A 19,661-nucleotide genomic window follows, 5' to 3' on the forward strand; every position below is an offset into this window, starting at 1 on the left:
CAATAGGCCCTCTACGAAATAGTAGCCTACAAAGCTTAAATCTTTTAATCTCCGTGGCTATTCGAAATTGCGCTGTGAGCAGCGGAGGACAGTGAAACTAAATATTGGTAGTTTATCCGGTTTATCCGGTGCATGGCTTTGAATATGCCTATATTACAGTAACAGTTGGCAACAAATATAAGGGATACATTTATTTTGCGGAGCTAGGCCTAGGCTACTAGTCGATAGGCAACAATGAATCACCCTCACGGCCCTATCGCATATCTGACCATCCATTGTTACAATGTTACAAAATGCGCGATCTTCTCCGTGCATGTAGCCTACGGTTATAAGTAAAGTGACAAGCGTAGGCATGTATTAAAGAGATTTCTGTTAAATACATTTTATTTTCAGTCGTCAAAAGTGGTGGGGACAAAATCTGTGATAAAAAGTGCTGGTATGTCGCCGGTTAAAATGAACGCATGCCTGCGTTTTAAAATAGGCCTAGCCTATAAACATTATTAAGTATTCCTGGCATATAAATGTAGCCTAATGTCCATCTTGGCCATCTCTTTCGTCTTCGCCTTGACAACCATAGATATATAAAGCTTTATATATCTATGTTGACAACAATAGCCTATTCACGGAAATGCGGTCTTGTAACCGTAATGAATTAATGAATTAGGCTAATCTAAGGTTGCCTATCGAGTCCTTCAGGTTGAATTGAAGGCTATTTCCTTCTGATAGGCCTATAGGCGATTTTCTTATACCATTTTCAATCATTTCAACAATGGTTTATTGAAATGTCGTTTGATTAATTTCGCCAGTCATCACCTTCATTTTAATGATTAAATGAGACGGATATGCGGTCTTCGTCATTAAATGCAGTTGAATTGCGAGTTGAAATGCGAGTTGAAACTTTCTGCCACCTGGTGGTTGTTTGGGTACATTGCCTTAGCCTCGAAAAAAATCGTCTCGACAGCCTACGGGATCTCGTCGGGAGTCCCGCGGGAAAAGGTGCATTCTCAACCCGTACCCACTGTACATTCAAGATGTCAGGTGTGGGGGGGGGGGGGGGGGGCTATTGCAGGTAGAGTAGAAAGTGCTATGTGCAGTCAGTTCCATTTAAGTGCTGGACGGCTTGGGGGAAGAAACTCTTCCTGAGTCTCTCAGTCCTTGCCGCCAGTGTGCAGTATCGTCTTCCTGAGGGAACACCACCATCCAAGACCAAAAGGCCCTGCAGAGAGTGGTGCGTTCAGTCTCTGCCTAGCTTTCTTTACCAGTGTCCAGGTGGGTAGACCATGTCAAATCCTCAGTGATCTGGACATCGAGGTACTTGAATGTGTCCACCCTCTCCACAGGGGTCCCATTGATGGATAAAAGTCCACCAGCATCTCTTTAGTTTTGGTGACGTGTGATGCTTCTGATCGGGCTATTGGTGCAGTCCTTTCACAGGTGCATGTTGGTGAACGAGAGGCGCTCGCTTGTGTTTCTGGGCCTCAGAGAGGTGGCACCTTTACCTCTACGGAGGACGGTTCACCTTCAGGATTGACCTTTAGGCCCTAACCCCATTGCTGACAGCATCAAGATCTGGGCATAAACCCCTGTGCCTGCACAAAAGGGTTTACAGATTACTTGCTTGCTAAGGCAGGGAAGAGCAGTGAAAGGCGCAGAATTCTAGGAGTTGTTGGCTTTCATTCAAAAATACATTTTCGGGGCCCCAGCCGTGGCACAACTGGCTGGGGCACCTGCACCGCACACCGGCGACCCGGGTTCGATTCCCGCCCCGTGGTCCTTTCCGGATCCCACCCCGACACTCTCTCCCACTCACTTCCTGTCTCTCTCTACTGTCCTATCATTAAAGGCATAAAAGCCCCCCCCCAAAAAAATATATATATATATTTTCGGCCCTTTCTCCCATCTCAAATGAAAATGCGGGAATTATGAGCGACCATTCAAAAGTATGACTGGGTTTCTAACAACATAATTGCTTAATGCAAATGGGTGAAATGCTCATCTAATGGTTGACATTGGCCGGGTTTCCCAAAATTGTTAAGAAGCTCTTAAGTGCTAAGAACTTCTTAGGAGCGTTGTAAGAATGTTCTAAGAACGCTCCTAAGAAGTTCTTAGGACTTAAGAGCTTCTTAACGATTTTGGGAAACCCGGCCATTATGAGTTAATCAAACAACCCTTCTTATCTAATTGGTATTTCAGGGATTCACTCATTCAAGGATTTTGTCATTCATTTTTGACATAAATCACATTTAGAAACAGGATATACTGTAGGTTATCGGTCTATGCTTGTAGTTGCTGGCAGTGTGCATGCTGTTCATTCCTTTTGTGGAAAGAAGCACACTAACACTTAGACATTTGACTTTGACAAAGTACTCAAGTTGAGTCTTGAATGCTTGATCCTTGAGGATCCCAATGAATGGCAATAGGAGTATCCAAATGTAGTTAGTAAAATCAACCTAAAATACATAAAATCATTGTTCTGTTTTCAGGTGGAGATCTCAAGATGTTCAGAAAAGAACAACAGACGATGCTTCTACTTCAATTGTGTCTCTTAATGGTGCCAGGTAAGCTTTTCCAAATCTTCTTATTAAAATGTTTAGTGATACTCGCACTGATAAAAATGTTGACGATAACAATTACCGTGTTCATTTCGAATATCATTATTATCACGGTTGATACTACGGTGTGGTGACCGCGTGTTTAATTCTTCCCAGTTTCATCCGGGCCTGCTTTTGATACAAGCTCGTAGGCTACTATGGAACAAAACTTTACCTTACTAATTCTGTTGTCTAATTGATGGATTTAACCATGATTCGGATAACCTACACCTGCTTTTAAAGGGCGCAACATTTTCACCCCAAAACGTGCGCTGTATCATAGCCACTCTGCGTCTTTTTATGTAGGCCTACACATTCACATTAAATCTAGGCTATTCCACTAACGTTATCAGGAGAATGCCGTGAAGTGTTATGTTGAGCGCTGGGTGTCACTCATTGGATATAACAGATATACTGTACCAAACTCCAAATCATAAGTTAAGCTATAAGCAGCCAATTTAACATTTCCAACCGAGGAAAAAGTGAGCACAATGCCACGGTAACCTACCTACAGTAGGCTATGGAATTTAGTTCATCTAGGCCTAGTGTTTAATTCAATTTCCGAAAAAAGCTACACAGCCTATTGGCAAACTCTTACAGGTTGAGAGAGTTCCATCTAGGTAACTATTCCGTTAGCTCACGGGTCATGTCTACAGTAGCCTAGTGCTCACCAAATCATAGAAGTTAACTGTGACCAGACGTCCTCTTTTGCCCGGACATGTCCTCTTTTTGAAACCTAAAAATGTGTCCGGGCGGAATTTCAGAATCGTCCGGGATTTTGTTATTCTAGCCTAACGTGTTTTCACCGAATTTGCATTGCTCTCTCTTTCATTCGCATAGTAGGCTAATCATGCCCTCCCCCTACAGTTCGCTTTGCATAGAGCTCCACAGTCCCGCCCCTCCTCCGAGAGAGGTACTTGTCCGGAAGTAAATTTCTCATTCATTTCTCCCATTGACTTCTGGAAAAATCCGTATATAAAGAGTTTTAGACCATGCCTTAGGCTAACCAGCTACGATGTGACTCATAAGCATATAACTTATAATTTCGAGTGAAAAAATGAACAGAAAATGTAAAAAAAGCGAAAGGTACAAGACTGTGTACATATCTTAAATTCCGAATTAGAAAACTCAAATCCCGTGATGCTTTGCAAACGTACACACATTTCCAACATTTGCAGCCTAACGATAGTTTAACATGGTTCCATATTAATCTAAGAAAAGAGGATGGTTACTTCCTACCGTTTCCATTGAGTAAATTCAACCTTCAAGATGAGAAACCCGTTCTTTTTCGGAAGACCACACATCGGTCCTGACAGCCCTGCAGCCATTTTATGTTTTGAAGTTCCAGCGAGACGAAGCTGGACGATAGGCGCGGGAAAAGTTGAGTACAGTTTGTTTGGGATTGCCATGGCAACGGCGATCTCTACCAATCAAAGGCTCTGCTTTCACCAGTTTTACACGGTAGGGTGTTGGGTAGTGTAGTACTCTCTCGTTAAATCGTGAATAAAACATTGTTTTCTCAAAACAAGGTTGATGCCCCCGTTAACTGTTGACATCTATATGAGCAGATATAATCGCTTAGTCACATCGTAGCTGGTTTTAAGTCTACCATGGACGGTTACGATTTTATGGCTTATTCTCCAGTTGTCAATGGAGAAATTGTATTGGATTTTTACTTCCGGACAAGGCTGTGGGTGGGACTGTGGAGCTCTATAGAGTTGAAGTGTAGAGCCTGACCTTAGAGCTACCGTCATTGGTCGATATTCTCGGCCTAAACATTTAATTGGTTATTCACCCACCTCATCAGCGCACACTTCCTTTTTTACTTACCACTGGCAACGCGCAAAACTATCCGGCATCTTCAGCCATGCAGAAACGCAAGTGCAAGTTCACTGACGAATTGAAACGTAATTTCCATGTTTTCGTCTCGGTCGAGATCAGTGCAAAGCAGGCAGTTTAGGAGGACTGAAAAGTATCAGCCATTGGACAACTTTTCAACTTTAAAATTTTTGTGCAATTAGGCATTTTGTGCAATTAGGTTTTATTTTTTATTATTTTTGTTTTACCATTGTTGTGACTATACTTTACATTGTATAGCCTACAAATGTATAGTTTGTTTTTGCACATTTAAAACTTTCAACTACAAAATAGCCTTTTGAGGCAGTGTTTTTCTGTTAGTGTTGGGCCGGCCAATAAAGCTCATTATCATACTGTATATCACCATGTACAGTATGTTGACACAATTGTATGAATGCACGTGTTAGGTGCATAGCCCCCCCCCCTGCTGAAGTGTCCTCTTTTTTGCAAACTCAAATCTGGTCACCCTAAGTTAACATTGCAAGACACTTATCTTTTCTATGATCCCAGCAATATTTTCTTTGAGTTGTTAATTTTTTGAACATTCATTTTATTCAATGAAAACGGATATCCTTGAACTATGCGTGCTACTCTCCTAAAACCGAAAGAAGGTTAATATAATTACTTCACGTATCTCTTAAAGTGACAGGCACTCAATTAGACTACACAACACCCCTGTAATTAAAGACAAGTGTAATAGTTTAAAAATCAATATGAAGTATTCAAATTACTGAATATTTTTAGCTATAAGTAACTATGCAGATCCTAACATATAAACTATTAGCAAAATATATAAAGTTTATGAATTCAAAATATGCAATAGAAACAGGACAAGCCATTTTCTGTGTGTGTGGAGGGTTGAGCAGAGACAAGGATTGCCATTGCTGTGAATGATCGGTATCCTGCTGAAGGCAATAAGGGTTTGCCTATATTTTTAATGTAATAAACACCATCACATTTTTTTTTAAAAATACCGTGATTATACCGAAAACCGTGATAATTTTGGTCACTATAACCGTGGGGTTAAATTTTCATACCGTTACATCCCTACTTGACATGCAGTTGTGTTCTGTTCTCAGAGCATATGCTTTCTTTGTCTATGATCTGCAACTTTTTTCTCGAACTGCTGGCCTCCTCGATTCGGCTACTGAGCAGCGAAGTTACTGATGCGATGTGTGCTTCTCAAGTCTGATAATTTGCAACAAGAGGTTTCATCTCGCTGCAATTTATAATCGCGGAGCAATGACGCACTCAATCGGGCTCTATGGGTTTTGGTTTTGATTTTTGTTTTGGTCCATTGATGAAGACGTTAATAAAGAGTTTCTTAATAGTAATACTGTAATAGGCTATTCTATGTCTGCATTTCATGCTTGGGAGCCTCAACGCATTCACGTGAGGAACAGCTGAAACAGAATTTGTATAGGAAAATCCTTAGGCTAATTATGTTCAATGTTGAGTCAAATAGCCTAATTTTTGGATGAATGCTGACACGGAACAAAAAAAGGTAGGCCTAGACTAAATGCATGTTTCCCAAATTCTGAGAAATCACTAGGCTATTAGGCCTATATCAGGGGTCTCCAACCTTTTTGGGGATGAGGGCTACCCGAAGAACTCAAATCATATGGAGGGCTACCCATTTGAAACGAACAGCCCCTCACAACCTTTTATGCGAGGGTAACCCTCCTAAATAGTGGGTGATTTACAATGTCAAATTATCAATATTATGTGCTGTAGGCCCATACGCCTTTATATATTTTAAACAACTGTATTTTCATCTGATTCTTCAATATTTTAATATCAATATGCAACACTACCAGCATCTTGTTCAGTTTGTTCATTTCAAAGTTTGCATGGGGAACCTAATATTAACAAAAAAAAAAAGTTTTGTGCAACTAATAATTTAGGTTAGCTACATTTTTAAGGTAATACTCACCATTAAGAATTTTGAGGCTGTTTAAGTTCTGATTTCAGTGGACAACTGTTTTTTTTACATTTCAATAGCAATCACCAACACCACCTTCCCTAACTTATGAAGACGCATTTTATAGTTATTGCACATCTCCATGATCTGACAACATGTTGCGCCCGGTAGGTTAATTGGATCATGGCATAGCCTACATGCCACACGATTTCCAGCGCTACACGGAGGAGAAAAGGCCCGTGCGCTACAGTAAAGCAAACGTTTTTCAGCCCTTGAACAATCATGCACGAACCGAACCATATGGGACAAACACGGAATGGGCACAGAACTTTAGCGAAGACATGATTCCATTTGCTACACCAGACGAGCGAGCTTGTTTTTTCTGCATGTGTGCGAGCAGCATGTATATGCGCTCCACTTCCGTTGTCGATTGAATGGGAAAGGTATTCTGAGCCAAAGGCTAAAAGTTAACCAGCTAGGCCTACAACTTAAGGTATCACCACCAATATCAAGTTAATGTTAATGTAGTTAAGGCTACATATTGTTGTCTACATACATTCTTAAAATGGTTTAAATGATTAAAAACGTCACAACGGAGGATGTCTTTAGAGGGTGATCTGCAGACGACTTGTGGGCTATTTTTAGAAGGTGCGCTGCGGGCGCCTCATATGCGTCTCGCGGGCTACCTGGTGCCCGCGGGCACCACGTTGGAGACCCCTGGTTTAAATGATTAAAAACGTCACAACGGAGGATGTCTTTAGAGGGTGATCTGCAGACGACTTGTGGGCTATTTTTAGAAGGTGCGCTGCGGGCGCCTCATATGCGTCTCGCGGGCTACCTGGTGCCCGCGGGCACCACGTTGGAGACCCCTGGCCTATATTGTTTACATGCATGAGATACCAGTTTTGCGTAGCTCAATGCGTAGCTCGACGACTAAGTTAGACTAATTTTTACAATGAGCGGGTCGGGAAGCGGGTCGGGTACAGTATTTCAATAATTATTTTTTGCGGTCTGAGTTGCGGTCGGGTTAGTTGTAAACGGCGGGGCGGCGCGGGCCTTTCAGACACGTACCCGCGCATCACTGGTGGGCACCAACTTTTTTGATGAATTGATAAACATTTAAAAAGTGGTGGGGACAAAATCGTTCGTCATAAAAAGTGGTGGAGACATAGGCTACCCGGTCCCCGGCGAAAATGATGCTGCTGTTTCCGAAAGCCGAAAAGGAGTAGGCTCACTGTTGCAGACGCACACTCAACATAGCCTATACAAAAGATTGCTGTTGCTAATGATGTGTGAAACTGCTCTTGGTGGTTGGGGGATTTTTTAATTCGTGTTCTAAGGCACAGAGGTCAGCTCACAGAGGGGGGATGGTACAGTTAGCTTCCAACACTTGATGCTGCTGCCCGGTTACATTTCGGCAGTCCGACATATCCTGCCAGTGCCCATTTCGGAGCCCTGTTAGAATCGCTTTGTAGTAGCCATCGTCGGCACGGCATAGATGCTTGGAAAACGACTCAAAAGTCAAAGACTAGACTAGACTAATTGTTATAATATTTTCTATGTTTCAAATCACTTGATCGCAGATGTAACAGAACCCTCACCAATTTGAGGAACCGGATAACCTCGCAAAGTTCATGCTCGTCTTTTTGCGCAAGTGAAACTGAACGTTAGATAGATAGATAGATAGATAGATAGATAGGCGTCATTTTAACACTTTTTGTTATCACAGATTTTGTCCCCATCACTTTTGACAACTGAAAATAAAATGTCTTTAATACATAGCTACGCAAAATAAAGTTCTAGCAACTTAGATATAGGTAGGCTACTCATGTTCATGTTGATTCAGAGATAGGCATAGGCCTACCGTTGGCTACTGTACGTCAAGCTAGACTGCATTTTATCATGTGGTGAATGAATGACTATAACGATATGTTGCTGGACCATGCCGGACGTGTTTCCCCCGAAAGAAACATTTCGACAACCTTTAAGAAACGTAGGCTACATCATTCATACTCCTACTTCCCGTGCATCTTGCATTTTACTTGCTTCCTTAATTTTGTGAGAGTCTGAGATTGACAGAGCATTAGACTCTAAGGGACAGTCGTCAGTATGCATGTCAGAAGTTTTGATCGTGTGTTTCAAGTGTATGCCGCGAATATCAAATAAACTCGACTGACTGAATCCCTTATATTTTTGGCAACTGTCAAACTAGTCAAAACCATGCACTGAAATATCAAAGATAATGGTAAGGCATGGTAGGCTACTGTTCTTCGATAAACGACCAATATTACGGCTCCCGTCCTCCGCTGATCAGAGCGCAATTTCGAATAGCCCATGGAACTACGATTAAAAGATTTATGCTTTGGCTACTGTATTTCATAGGCCTAGACCACATTGAAAAATGTCTCTGCCCCCCGAGAAAGTAAGTCTAAAGCACATTTTCACCAATCCATATGGATTACTCCACAAACCAAAGCAAACTGACCAGCGGTGGTAATTTTCGTGGAGTTAGAATGAACTAGCCTACTTGGGACACAGACCGGTAGGCCTATGCGATTTCAGCATCACTCTGGCCTGGCTCTGGTTTCGTTTTTTTTTTTTTTTTTTGGGGGGGGGGGGGGGTGGCGAGCCGAGTCCTGAGGACATGATAGAAGCTAGCAAACTAGCCTTCATTCTCCTCGGAATGAGCCATTCAAGTACAAAGCTGATAAAGTAACCTAAATATAGCCTAGTAGGCCTGTGCATTTAAAACTGGTTCTGGCGGCAACGGCGCAGCAGAGTCAGAAACGCAACAGTCCTCAACATCGTTAAGATCATATAAAATGTATGTCCCCAGCACTTATCAAACCAAGCTGTCAAATAGCGTTTTTGTCCCCTGAAAACTAAACTGAATCCATTGGATAGATAGATAGCTATCCAAAGAGAAATTACAGAATTACATTCATGAGGATTGAGGAAGTCAGATTACGGAGACCCAGATTACGGAGAGGCAGTCTAACTCAATAACATTTGTTTGCATAGTGCTAATCATCCTCACCGTTGTCAAACTCTCGAATGAAACATACAGTGTTATTTTAATCTGCTGCTTGTGTTAATGGCAATTTTGAACTAGGCCTATGACAAATAGTTTGTTAGTTCATGCTCGTCTTTTTCGAAGTGCAGTGCCTTGCGAACATTTTCAGAGTGCCAGGCTGAATTTACAAACACCCGAAAAAAACTAAACAATAAAAGAGTTGTAGTGTTGCAGTCTGTAGGTGACTAGGCTAATAGGGATTTCTGTTGGCATTTTCGAAAGCTCGCAAAATATATTTTTCTCTAGCTCACATTTCAGTTAAAACTATGTGGGCTGGGCCACTTAGAGGTTGCTTCCTGGCCGCCTATTGAATGAGTAGAACTGGGCTACAGTATCAATCACACCGCAGCAATGCTACAGCGGACTGTACTGCCACCTTGTGGCGGTAAGTTGTAATACAGCTGTAATACATTTCACGCCGAGCGTGAATTAGGCAACGCGTGAGGGAAACGGCCATTCTCAAGTAACGCCTACTGTACTCACCATGCCAGCATGAGGGAGAGAGGTGCAGGCAAAACTTCCTGGTCCAAAAAGGAGGGGAGTGACTTAAAGCAGTATCATATCATTGACCAAACTGTGCAATGTTTCGGTAGTGACGTGAAAATGCGGGACAGCATTTTTTACATGATTATTCATGATTTTTTCTGAAAATATCAAATAAATATATATTTTTTGTTTCAATTATCAGAAGTATTCAAAACGATACTTCTAAAAATAATGATTAAAAAATGAAAAAAAATATTTCATATTTATTTTTCAATGGTAAAATTCAGACCTTAGCGTTCGGGCCAACCACCTCTCAATAGAAAGCACCATATAAATGATGATATTTTATATATAAAGCTTGCAGCTACATCAAATATTACTTTGGGTTTTGATTGGTATTTGCTTATATTATTTCATTATCAAACAATTTCCTACACTAATGCTTTTTAAATTAGTTTTTTGGTTCCGGGACAGCAATTTGCACGAATTCGGTAGAATCGCCCATAACTAGTGAATTACATAGGGTGACCAGATTTCTCTGAACTAAAACCGGGACACCTTGTGCGTGACCAAATGTAACGTCAACATTTTTTTTTCATAGCCGTCCTTAAGCCCAAACGGTAGTGGGGGTATTTAGAAATGTTCTAAATATTGCTGTGTAAATGCACAAATTCTGTGCATCTTTCAGTCAGAGATTAGGGCCTGCACTGTCTGATTCCTAAACATTCCTCACCTATTATCCAGAGAGCCTGCTATCCATGAAAACATTTTTTGAAAACGAAAGCCATATTATTTTCTCAACCTTAGTTTACATTATGTGTGATAACTCTAAACAGCTACTCTTGTCAGATGGCCATTATACATCATTGAAAAGCTGAGATTCCAGGCTTTCAGAAAAGGTATGGTTTGCCACCTTTTTGGTAACGACCAACCCTCTGGCTCACGGGCTAATAAGTTATTGAGAATGATGACTTTCTCAGCATTGTCGTAGCGTAACCTGCTAGCCATTAAAACGAGGCAATGAAACAATGTAACGTTGACTGCAAAGATTGTGCAGACTGTTGCGATTGACTGGCGCACGATCACACACACACACACACACAAATCATACGTCGGACGCTTTATGCTAGTTTCTACATGGGTTTAGGTAGTGATCAGGCTATATTAAAACCACACTTCAATAGTGGTTGGTGAAAACCGGGACATATTAGCGTCCCGACAGGCTTTTGTCGGGACTTGGGACACGCCACTCAAAATCGGGACTGTCCCAGGAAAACCGGGACGTCTGGTCACCCTAGAACAGGGGTCGGCAATAGGCGGCCCGCAAGCAAAAACATCTGGCCCGTGAAAAACATCTGGCCCGTGAGATCTTTTGAACCAGAGAATGGAAAAAAAAAAAACACTTTATAAATCGGACTGCCAGTCTCAAAAATGCTCTTTATTTTGAAACGTAGGCTAACTTTCCAGAACAGAAGAATTTCAATCAATCTAAAAGCTTAGCTGTTTGTTTCATCTGAGTGAAGAAGCACGCAGCGAGGTGCAGCGTGAACGCACAACATGCAAAAACGAATGAAGTCAGTGGACATCGCTGGTTCTCAAATTCCAAGCTAGTCCCTAAAACACATGTTGTCATTCAAACAACGGACATAGGCTTATGGTGATAATTAAAACACGACTTCTTTTAAACAGGCCTGACATCAAACAGGCAATTTACGCACATAGAACTGTGAAAAGTAAAACACAAGTTTCAAACATAGCGTGCGTGTTATTTAGGAACGTAACCTTTTAGCATGCTTAGTTTCGTGGTGCCGTCTTGTAGCCTACTCTTTCCATGCAGAGACACCCTCGTTAGTTTTTACAGATCAGGCATGTGGGCTTTGCATTAATAAAATTAGGGAGGATGAAGGCATAGTTCTCTGTCCATTCATCATTAAAGACCCTGTTTTCGCTGTTAACTTTTCTCTTCAGGTTTTTTGATAGTGCCATTTTTTGACAGCTAACAGCAACGCGTGGAAATGTTTTTCTGGTGTTTTTTTTTATTCTTTTTTTAAACACACAGGCATATAATAGCGCCCCCAATGACCAGTCGACAAATTTAACCTACATCAGCCTGCTTGAATGTCATATTGCAGTATCAACGCGTTTATTGAGCAGGATACAACCGGAACTACAAGCAGACACTAGGTGGCAGTACAGGTCATTAGCGACACTCATTGTCAAATTACTGTATTACAACACTCCCACTAAATTTTACAATGGCATTAAGGCACTTCATACTAGGGCTGTAGTCAAGACCACCTTTGTCGAGTCCAAGACAAGTCCAAGACCAGGACCGGTCGAGACCAAGTCAAGACCGAGTCCAAAGAGGTTCAAGTCCAAGACAGACCGAGTCCAAAAGACTCAAGACCGAGTCAAGACCGAGTCCAGGACAGAAAAAAGCAAGTTTCATGCATGACAGTATAAAGACAATCATTTTGGATTATTATTTGCTGATCTAAATACCCACCCAGGATTTGTAAGTATAACCATTCCCCTTGATATCACATAATCTAATCTAAAGAAAACAGAATGATATAAGGTGATACCTTAGTTACAACTGATACAAACACCAATCTACTACTATTACCACTGCTAGGTACTAGTACTGAGCATTTGAGCAACTAAATTACAATAGCTTCACTCTAGACAAAGACAAGAATGGACTCGGTCAAGACCAAGAGCCATATTTGGCAAGACCAGTGGCCGAGACCGAGACAAGTCCAAGTCAGATACCAGCGAGTCCGAGACAAGTCCAAGACCATAAAAAACCGGACTCGAGTACTACAGCCCTGCTTCATACTAAATTATATTACAAAGAGTCGTACTCTCCTTCACATAAAGTATAATGTCACAATACTTGTTATTTTAAACTAAACAACACAAACACTTGTAAGATTCCTTTTTCTTACTCCATTTACCTTTACGTTTTCTTACTTAACACAAAAACAGTGCCAATACTAGAAATTACATTACACAGCTAAACAGGGAAAAGCCCAATCCCTCTCCTAAGATACTCAAACTTCTGTTTGGTCAGTGGTTTGGTCAAGATATCTGCCTTCATGTCATTTGTTGGACAATACTCTAGTTCTTTTTGCCCATTCTGCACACATTCACGGATGTAGTGGTAGCGAATGTCTATGTGCTTAGTTCTTGAGTGATCCACTGGATTCTTCGCTATTGCAATGGCTCCTTGGTTGTCCTCCAGGATCATTGTAGGCGTAGGATCCATTCTGAGATCATTCAGTAGTCGTCTCAGCCAGGTTCCATCTTGAGCAGCATGACTGAGTGCTACATATTCAGCTTCAGCTGTTGAAAGTGCAACTGTTGCCTGTTTCTTGCTAAGCCAACTCACTGCTCCTCCACTCAGTAAGAATATGTTGTTGGTTGTTGAGCGGCAGTCATCCTGATCACCAGCCCAATCAGCATCTGAGAAGCCGATCAAGGATCCAGACTCTGACCGTTCATACTTGTAGACAGGTCATTTGCTCAACTTTTTGGGCCTAGTTTTCTGTCAAAGTTTTCTCAATGGATTCCTGGTCAGAACCCCTATTGAAACAGATGAAGACTTGGGGCATGTTAAATTTTGTCCAAAAATTCAAGATGGCCGCCGTATGGGCAATTCCATATCAGTTGGAACAGGTCCGACACCATGGTCCTCAGTTTTTCCTGATTTTTGGTCAAAATGTTCCTCCGTGTCTCATTAGAGGAAAACCAAAATTTTAGCTTGGTATCTTGTTTAGTTTCTGAGATATGGCTCTTCAAAAGTGGATAGACGTGTCCTAAAAAAAGGCTGAAAATGCCTGTATTTAATGAGCACCACTTTTTTTTAAACCCCTCTCCTGTCTTAAGCCTACCATATTATTTTCTAAAAATTTGAACACTGGGGCAGTACCCTGTTTAGTTGTCCAATATCACAAAGGAATTATAGTCCTTCCCACCATTGAAGACTTATTCATCGAAACAAACCCATATTTTTTTTAAAGCAATGAAAAACAAAAAAAACTGTTTTTGTTCTCTTATGGTCATGAATGGATAGCACTCACATTTTTAAAACTTTACATATATATAGTCCATGAGTAAGAGAACATGTTAAAAAAAATTGAGATGGTAAGTTTTCGTATTTCGAGGCTATGAGCCTTCAAAGATGGCCAAAATTGTGTTTTTTCCTAAAAATGCCAATTTCATTGCCTTTTTTCAAGGACAAGATGAAATGCAAATCCAACAGTTCTTTTCTCCTGCAATAGTATGCCACTTTGTAGATCATGTGAATGTGGTAGATCCGACCTGTCCATTTTAATATCCCCTCAGTACATGTCTGAAGTTAGAAAAAATGAAAAATTGTCTTGGCTGAAGGAGGTGTTGGTTTGATTTTTATGAACCTCCTAGAAGGACATTATGGGGTTTAACCCCATTTTTTATGTTTGAGGGATCAGATTGCCATCCTGTAAACAGGATAAAAATGTTATATCCCATTTTTACTCTTTATTGATCCCTTAGAATATGTCCAAAAGTTGTCAAAAATGAAAAAGGCGACTAAATTGAGGGGCCAAGTGGATCAAGTCACACAAAGCTAAAAATGTAATATAAGACAGATGAGATACTGAGGGAGAACACTGTGAAATGTAAAACCCTTTACGATGGCCTTTGAACCCACTGTGTCCCTAACTGAGGTTAAGGGCTAAAAACCACCAACCACCGATCCGGTGGTCTCCAACTTTTTCATATCTCTTGATAGAAAATGTATAGAGACTTAAAACTCATATATGTTGTTCATCTCTTCAAAGTGGTTTTTGAGACCATCCATGACTTCCTGTGATAACCGGAAGTTGGTTTAAAACAGGAAGTAAACTTTAAAAAGGCTGTATCTCTGGGGAAAAAAAACAAAAAGCTGTTGGGGCCAAAGTGTTGAGGCCAAAATCATGGTTTGAGAGATTGTGTAGGAGTATGTTTCAGACCATTTGGAGTTGAGTGGTACCCACTTTGTATGACATACTGTAAAAAAAAATCGCCCTTAGGGTTTAACTTGACCAAAAAGTGTAGGCCTCAACAGCTTTTTTGGGTTTTTTTCCCAGAGATACAGCCTTTTTAAAGTGTACTTCCTGTTTTAAACCAACTTCCGGTTATCACAGGAAGTTATGGATGGTCTCAAAAAGCCGCTTTGAAGAGAAGAACAACATGTATGAGTTTCAAGTCTCAAATTTTTATCAAGAGATATGAAAAAGTTGGAGACCACCGGATCGGTGGTTGGTGGTTTTTAGCCCTTAACCTCAGTTAACACAGTGGGTTCAAAGGCCATCGTAACAGGGGTTATACATTTCACAGTGTTCTCCCTCAGTATCTCATCTGTCTTATATTAAATGTTTAGCCTTGTGTGACTTGATCCACTTGGCCAATTTAGTCGCCTTTTTCATTTTTGACAACTTTTGGACATATTCTAAGGGGTCAATAAAGAGTAAAAATGGGATATAACATTTTTATCCTGTTTATAGGATGGCATTCCGATCCCTCAAACAGAAAAAAATGGGTTTAAACCCCATATTGTCCTTCTAGGAGGTTCATAAAAATCAAACCAACACCTCCTTCAGCCAAGAGAATTTTTCATTTTTTCTAACTTCAGACATGTACTGAGGGGATATTAACCCTTTCATGCGCAACGTCCACATGCGTGGACAGTAACTTTAACTCTGTTTTCTACTTATGTATCATGTTGATATACACCAATCCACTTCAGGGCAGTTTTAGTAGGTCCTTGGCAATATATTAACAATATGTATCATCTTGTATTTGGAATATTGACTGCTTGATGACATCATCAATTCAACATGAGTGACAGTAATGGCCATATGCTGAATGCTCCAGGCATATCTGTACAAATCTAGTACTCAAGAAGGCAAAATCACGTAAAAAAAAATATTATGCTGTACAGGAGAGTGTGTTGAACAACTCTATGTTTTCAGAAATTAAATCGGATGTAAAATGGAGTTTGTAGACCCTAAAAAGCAACTGTCCACGTATGTGGACGTTGCGCAACAGAGGAGTTAAATGGCCAAAAATTAGATTTTGTAACTAGGACTTTTTTTTTCTTTTTTTTTTTCAAATATGATTTTAATTGCTTTAAATTACTAAGAAACAAACATTTGGTAAACATATTTATAAATAATGACCTAATTACATGTGGTAATGCCAAGGTGGTATGGTAATATGGGGGTAGTAGAGGGGTGGGTGAGTAGTAGAGGGGTGGGTATGAGAGTACCAGAGGGGTGGGTGGATTAGTAGTAGAGGGGTGGGTAGTAGGGATGTAGTAGAGGGGTGGTTGGGTAGTGGTGGTAGTAGAGGTGGGTAATATGGGGGTAGTAGAGGGGTGGGTGAGGGTTGGTGAGCAATAATGGGGGTAGTAGAGGGGTTGGGCGGGTAGTATGGAGGTAGTAGAGAGGTGGGTGAGTAGTATGGGGGTAGTAGAGGGCTGGGTGGGTAGTATGGAGGAAGTAGGGGGCCATAGTTGCCACATTTTCTGTCATTACATTTTATTCTTTTTTACCCCTTTGTTGCGCACTGTCCACATACGTGGACAATAACATAACTTCTATATAAAAGCATATTTTTAAAAAATTCCAACTGATTTTCAATATTGGGCTCATATAGAGTAATAAAATCAATACTAAAAAAATCTAGACACTTTTTTTCATAATGCGTGCATGAAAGGGTTAAAATGGACAGGTCGGATCTACCACATTCACATGGTCTACAAAGTGGCATACTATTGCAGGAGAAAACAACTGTTGGATTTGCATTTCATCTTGTCCTTGAAAAAAGGCAACATGTTTTTTCAACATGTTCTCTTACTCATGGACTATATATATGTAAAGTTTTAAAAATGTGAGTGCTATCCATTCATGACCATAAGAGAACAAAAACAGTTTTTTTGTTTTTCATTGCTTTAAAAAAATATATGGGTTTGTTTCGATGAATAAGTCTTCAATGGTGGGAAGGACTATAATTCCTTTGTGATATTGGACAACTAAACAGGGTACTGCCCCAGTGTTCAAATTTTTAGAAAATAATATGGTAGGCTTAAGACAGGAGAGGGGTTTAAAAAAAGTGGTGCTCATTAAATACAGGCATTTTCAGCCTTTTTTTAGGACACGTCTATCCACATTTGAAGAGCCATATCTCAGAAACTAAACAAGATACCAAGCTAAAATTTTGGTTTTCCTCTAATGAGACATGGAGAAACATTTTGACCAAAAATCAGGAAAAACTGAGGACCATGGTGTTGGACCTGTTCCAACTGATATGGAATTGCCCATACGGCGGCCATCTTGAATTTTTGGACAAAATTTAACATGCCCCAAGTCTTAATCTGTTTCAATAGGGGTTCTGACCAGGAATCCATTGAGAAACTTTGACAGAAAACTAGGCCCAAAAAGTTGAGCAAATGACCTGTCTATTGAGAGCAAGGTTTGCTGTACCTTTCAAGTACCGAAGAATTCTCTTCACTGCAGTCAGATGTGCAGTATCTGGACTTGCGTTGAACTTTGACACAGCACTCACTGCTTGAGCTATGTCTGGTCGTGTAGCCATTGCAGCATACAGCAGACTTCCTACCATCGACTGATAGTTGCTTTGGTTCACAGGCTTACTGACACCATCACTTTTTTTCAATTTCACATTGGCATCAGCAGGGGTTGCAACAGGATTTGCATTGTTCATTCCATATTTCTGAAGAATGGCTTCAATGTAATTCTTCTGGTGAAGATAGACACAGTTCTTTGCTTTGTCTTGGACAACAGAGATGCCCAGAATATAAGACAGTTCACCCATGTCCTTCATCTTGTAGCGCTTCTTCAGAGAAATTTTTAGCTCGTTCATGCTTGCAATTGACTCAGTAATGAGAATTAGATCATCCACATAAACAGCCAGTATCTCAAGCTCTTGTCTTGATCTCACAAACACACTGGGGTCTGATGTGCTCTGTTTGAATCCAATGTCTTTCATGTACTCCGTGAAAGCCTTGCTCCAACAGCGCGGAGACTGCTTAAGTCCATAGATTGACCTATTCAATTTGCACACAAGGTGTTCCTGCCCTGGTGTGATGTATCCCTCTGGTTGCTCCATGTAGATTTCTTCTTCCAAGTGACCATTTAGGAATGCAGTCACAACATCCATCTGGTGCACATGTAGATTGTTCTGGATGGCATAAGACAGTAATGTACGAATTGAGCTGAATCGTACCACGGGTGAAAATGTTTCATCATAGTCAGCACCATACAACTGTGAGTAACCCTTGGCAACGAGTCTGCATTTGTACCTCTCTACTCGTCCATCACTATGATGCTTGACTTTGAACACCCATCTTGATCCTATGGCCTTCCTATCCTTTGGTAAATCCACTAAGTCCCACGTTTCATTTTCCATCAGAGACTCATATTCCAAGTCAGCCGCTTCCTGCCATTCCTTTGCATTAGGACTCTTCATTGCTTCTTTCAGTGTGCTTGGCTCTGTAACACAACATACATTTGCATAATGATCAACAGTCACTATATCAGCAAACTCCTCATATCCATATCTCCTCTGAGCCCTTCTGACTCTGCCGCCTTCTCTAGCTGCTTCAACGACGCCATCGACAGTGACCTCATCGTCTTGTGTTTCACACTCATCTGTGTTCAGAGTTACCTCGTTCTCTGAACAGGTTACTTCCACTTCCTGATTCCAGTCAAAGTCTGATTCATTAAAGATGACATCACGACGAATTAGAATCCTCCTTTTCTCCTCATCAAACAGACGATAGCCTTTCGCGTTGTTTGCATATCCCATGAAACGAAGCTTCACAGCTTTCTTGTCCAGTTTCCTTCTTTCAATGTCAGGGATATGTGCATAAGCAACACAGCCAAACACTCTCATGTGACTCAAATCAGGTTTTTTTCCACACCATCTCTAGTAGGGTGTCTCTTGCTTCAGGAGAGATGTTGGCAGCCTGTTCTGTATGTAAGCTGCAGTTGCTACAGCCTCTGCCCAGTACATCTTCGGCAACTTTGCATGAGACAGCATACTTCTAGCTGCTTCTATTAATGTCCTATTCTTCCTTTCTGCAACTCCGTTTCGCTGTGGTGAGTGAGGTACAGTCAACTCATGTTGAATACCTTGAGCCTTCAAATATTCTTGAAACTCCTTCGATGTGTATTCACCTCCGTTGTCTGTTCTCAGTTTTGTGACATTCTGCCCACAGTCATTGGAGAATGTTTTCTCAAATTCCTTGAATTTGCTCAGGACTTCACTTTACTTTTCTGTTTCAGAAAGTATACTTTGCAGCATCTAGAGTAATCATCGATAAAAGTCACAAAGTACTTTGCTCCACCTATAGATTCGGTCTGCATGGGACCACAGACGTCACTATGGATCAGCTGCAACTTGCGTTTGGAACGTATTTCTCCCACTGGCTTGAACGGTTTTCTAGAGAGCTTGCCCTCCACACATCCTTCACAGAAAGGAACCTCTTTGTCTGCAGAGAAGTCCACTCCGTTCACCAGATCTTTCAATTCCTTCAGCTTTGTGGTGTGACCCAAGCGCTGGTGCCACAGGCTGGCTGATACTGATGCACTTGATGCAACAGACAGACAAACTTCCTTCGATGTCCAGCTGATACAGTCCATCAGATCTTTGTGTTCCCATTCCTTGAAGCGTTCCATCTTTCCAA

General features: G+C 41.0%; 1 protein-coding gene across 3 annotated transcripts in view; it reads left to right on the forward strand.

The window, feature by feature from the left end:
• Nucleotides 1–19,661, forward strand: part of LOC134099652 (ZP domain-containing protein-like) — a 126,109-nt gene that overhangs the window by 48,156 nt on the left and 58,292 nt on the right. For all 3 annotated transcript variants that reach the window (XM_062552600.1, XM_062552599.1, XM_062552601.1), the window contains one exon: nucleotides 2,484–2,558. In XM_062552600.1, the coding sequence (XP_062408584.1) occupies nucleotides 2,498–2,558 (61 nt within the window). In that variant the 5' untranslated portion in view covers nucleotides 2,484–2,497. The remainder of the gene's footprint in view (nucleotides 1–2,483; nucleotides 2,559–19,661) is intronic.

Source organism: Sardina pilchardus, chromosome 13 (genome assembly GCF_963854185.1).
Source record: "Sardina pilchardus chromosome 13, fSarPil1.1, whole genome shotgun sequence".
NCBI classification, from domain to species: Eukaryota; Metazoa; Chordata; class Actinopteri; order Clupeiformes; family Clupeidae; genus Sardina; species Sardina pilchardus.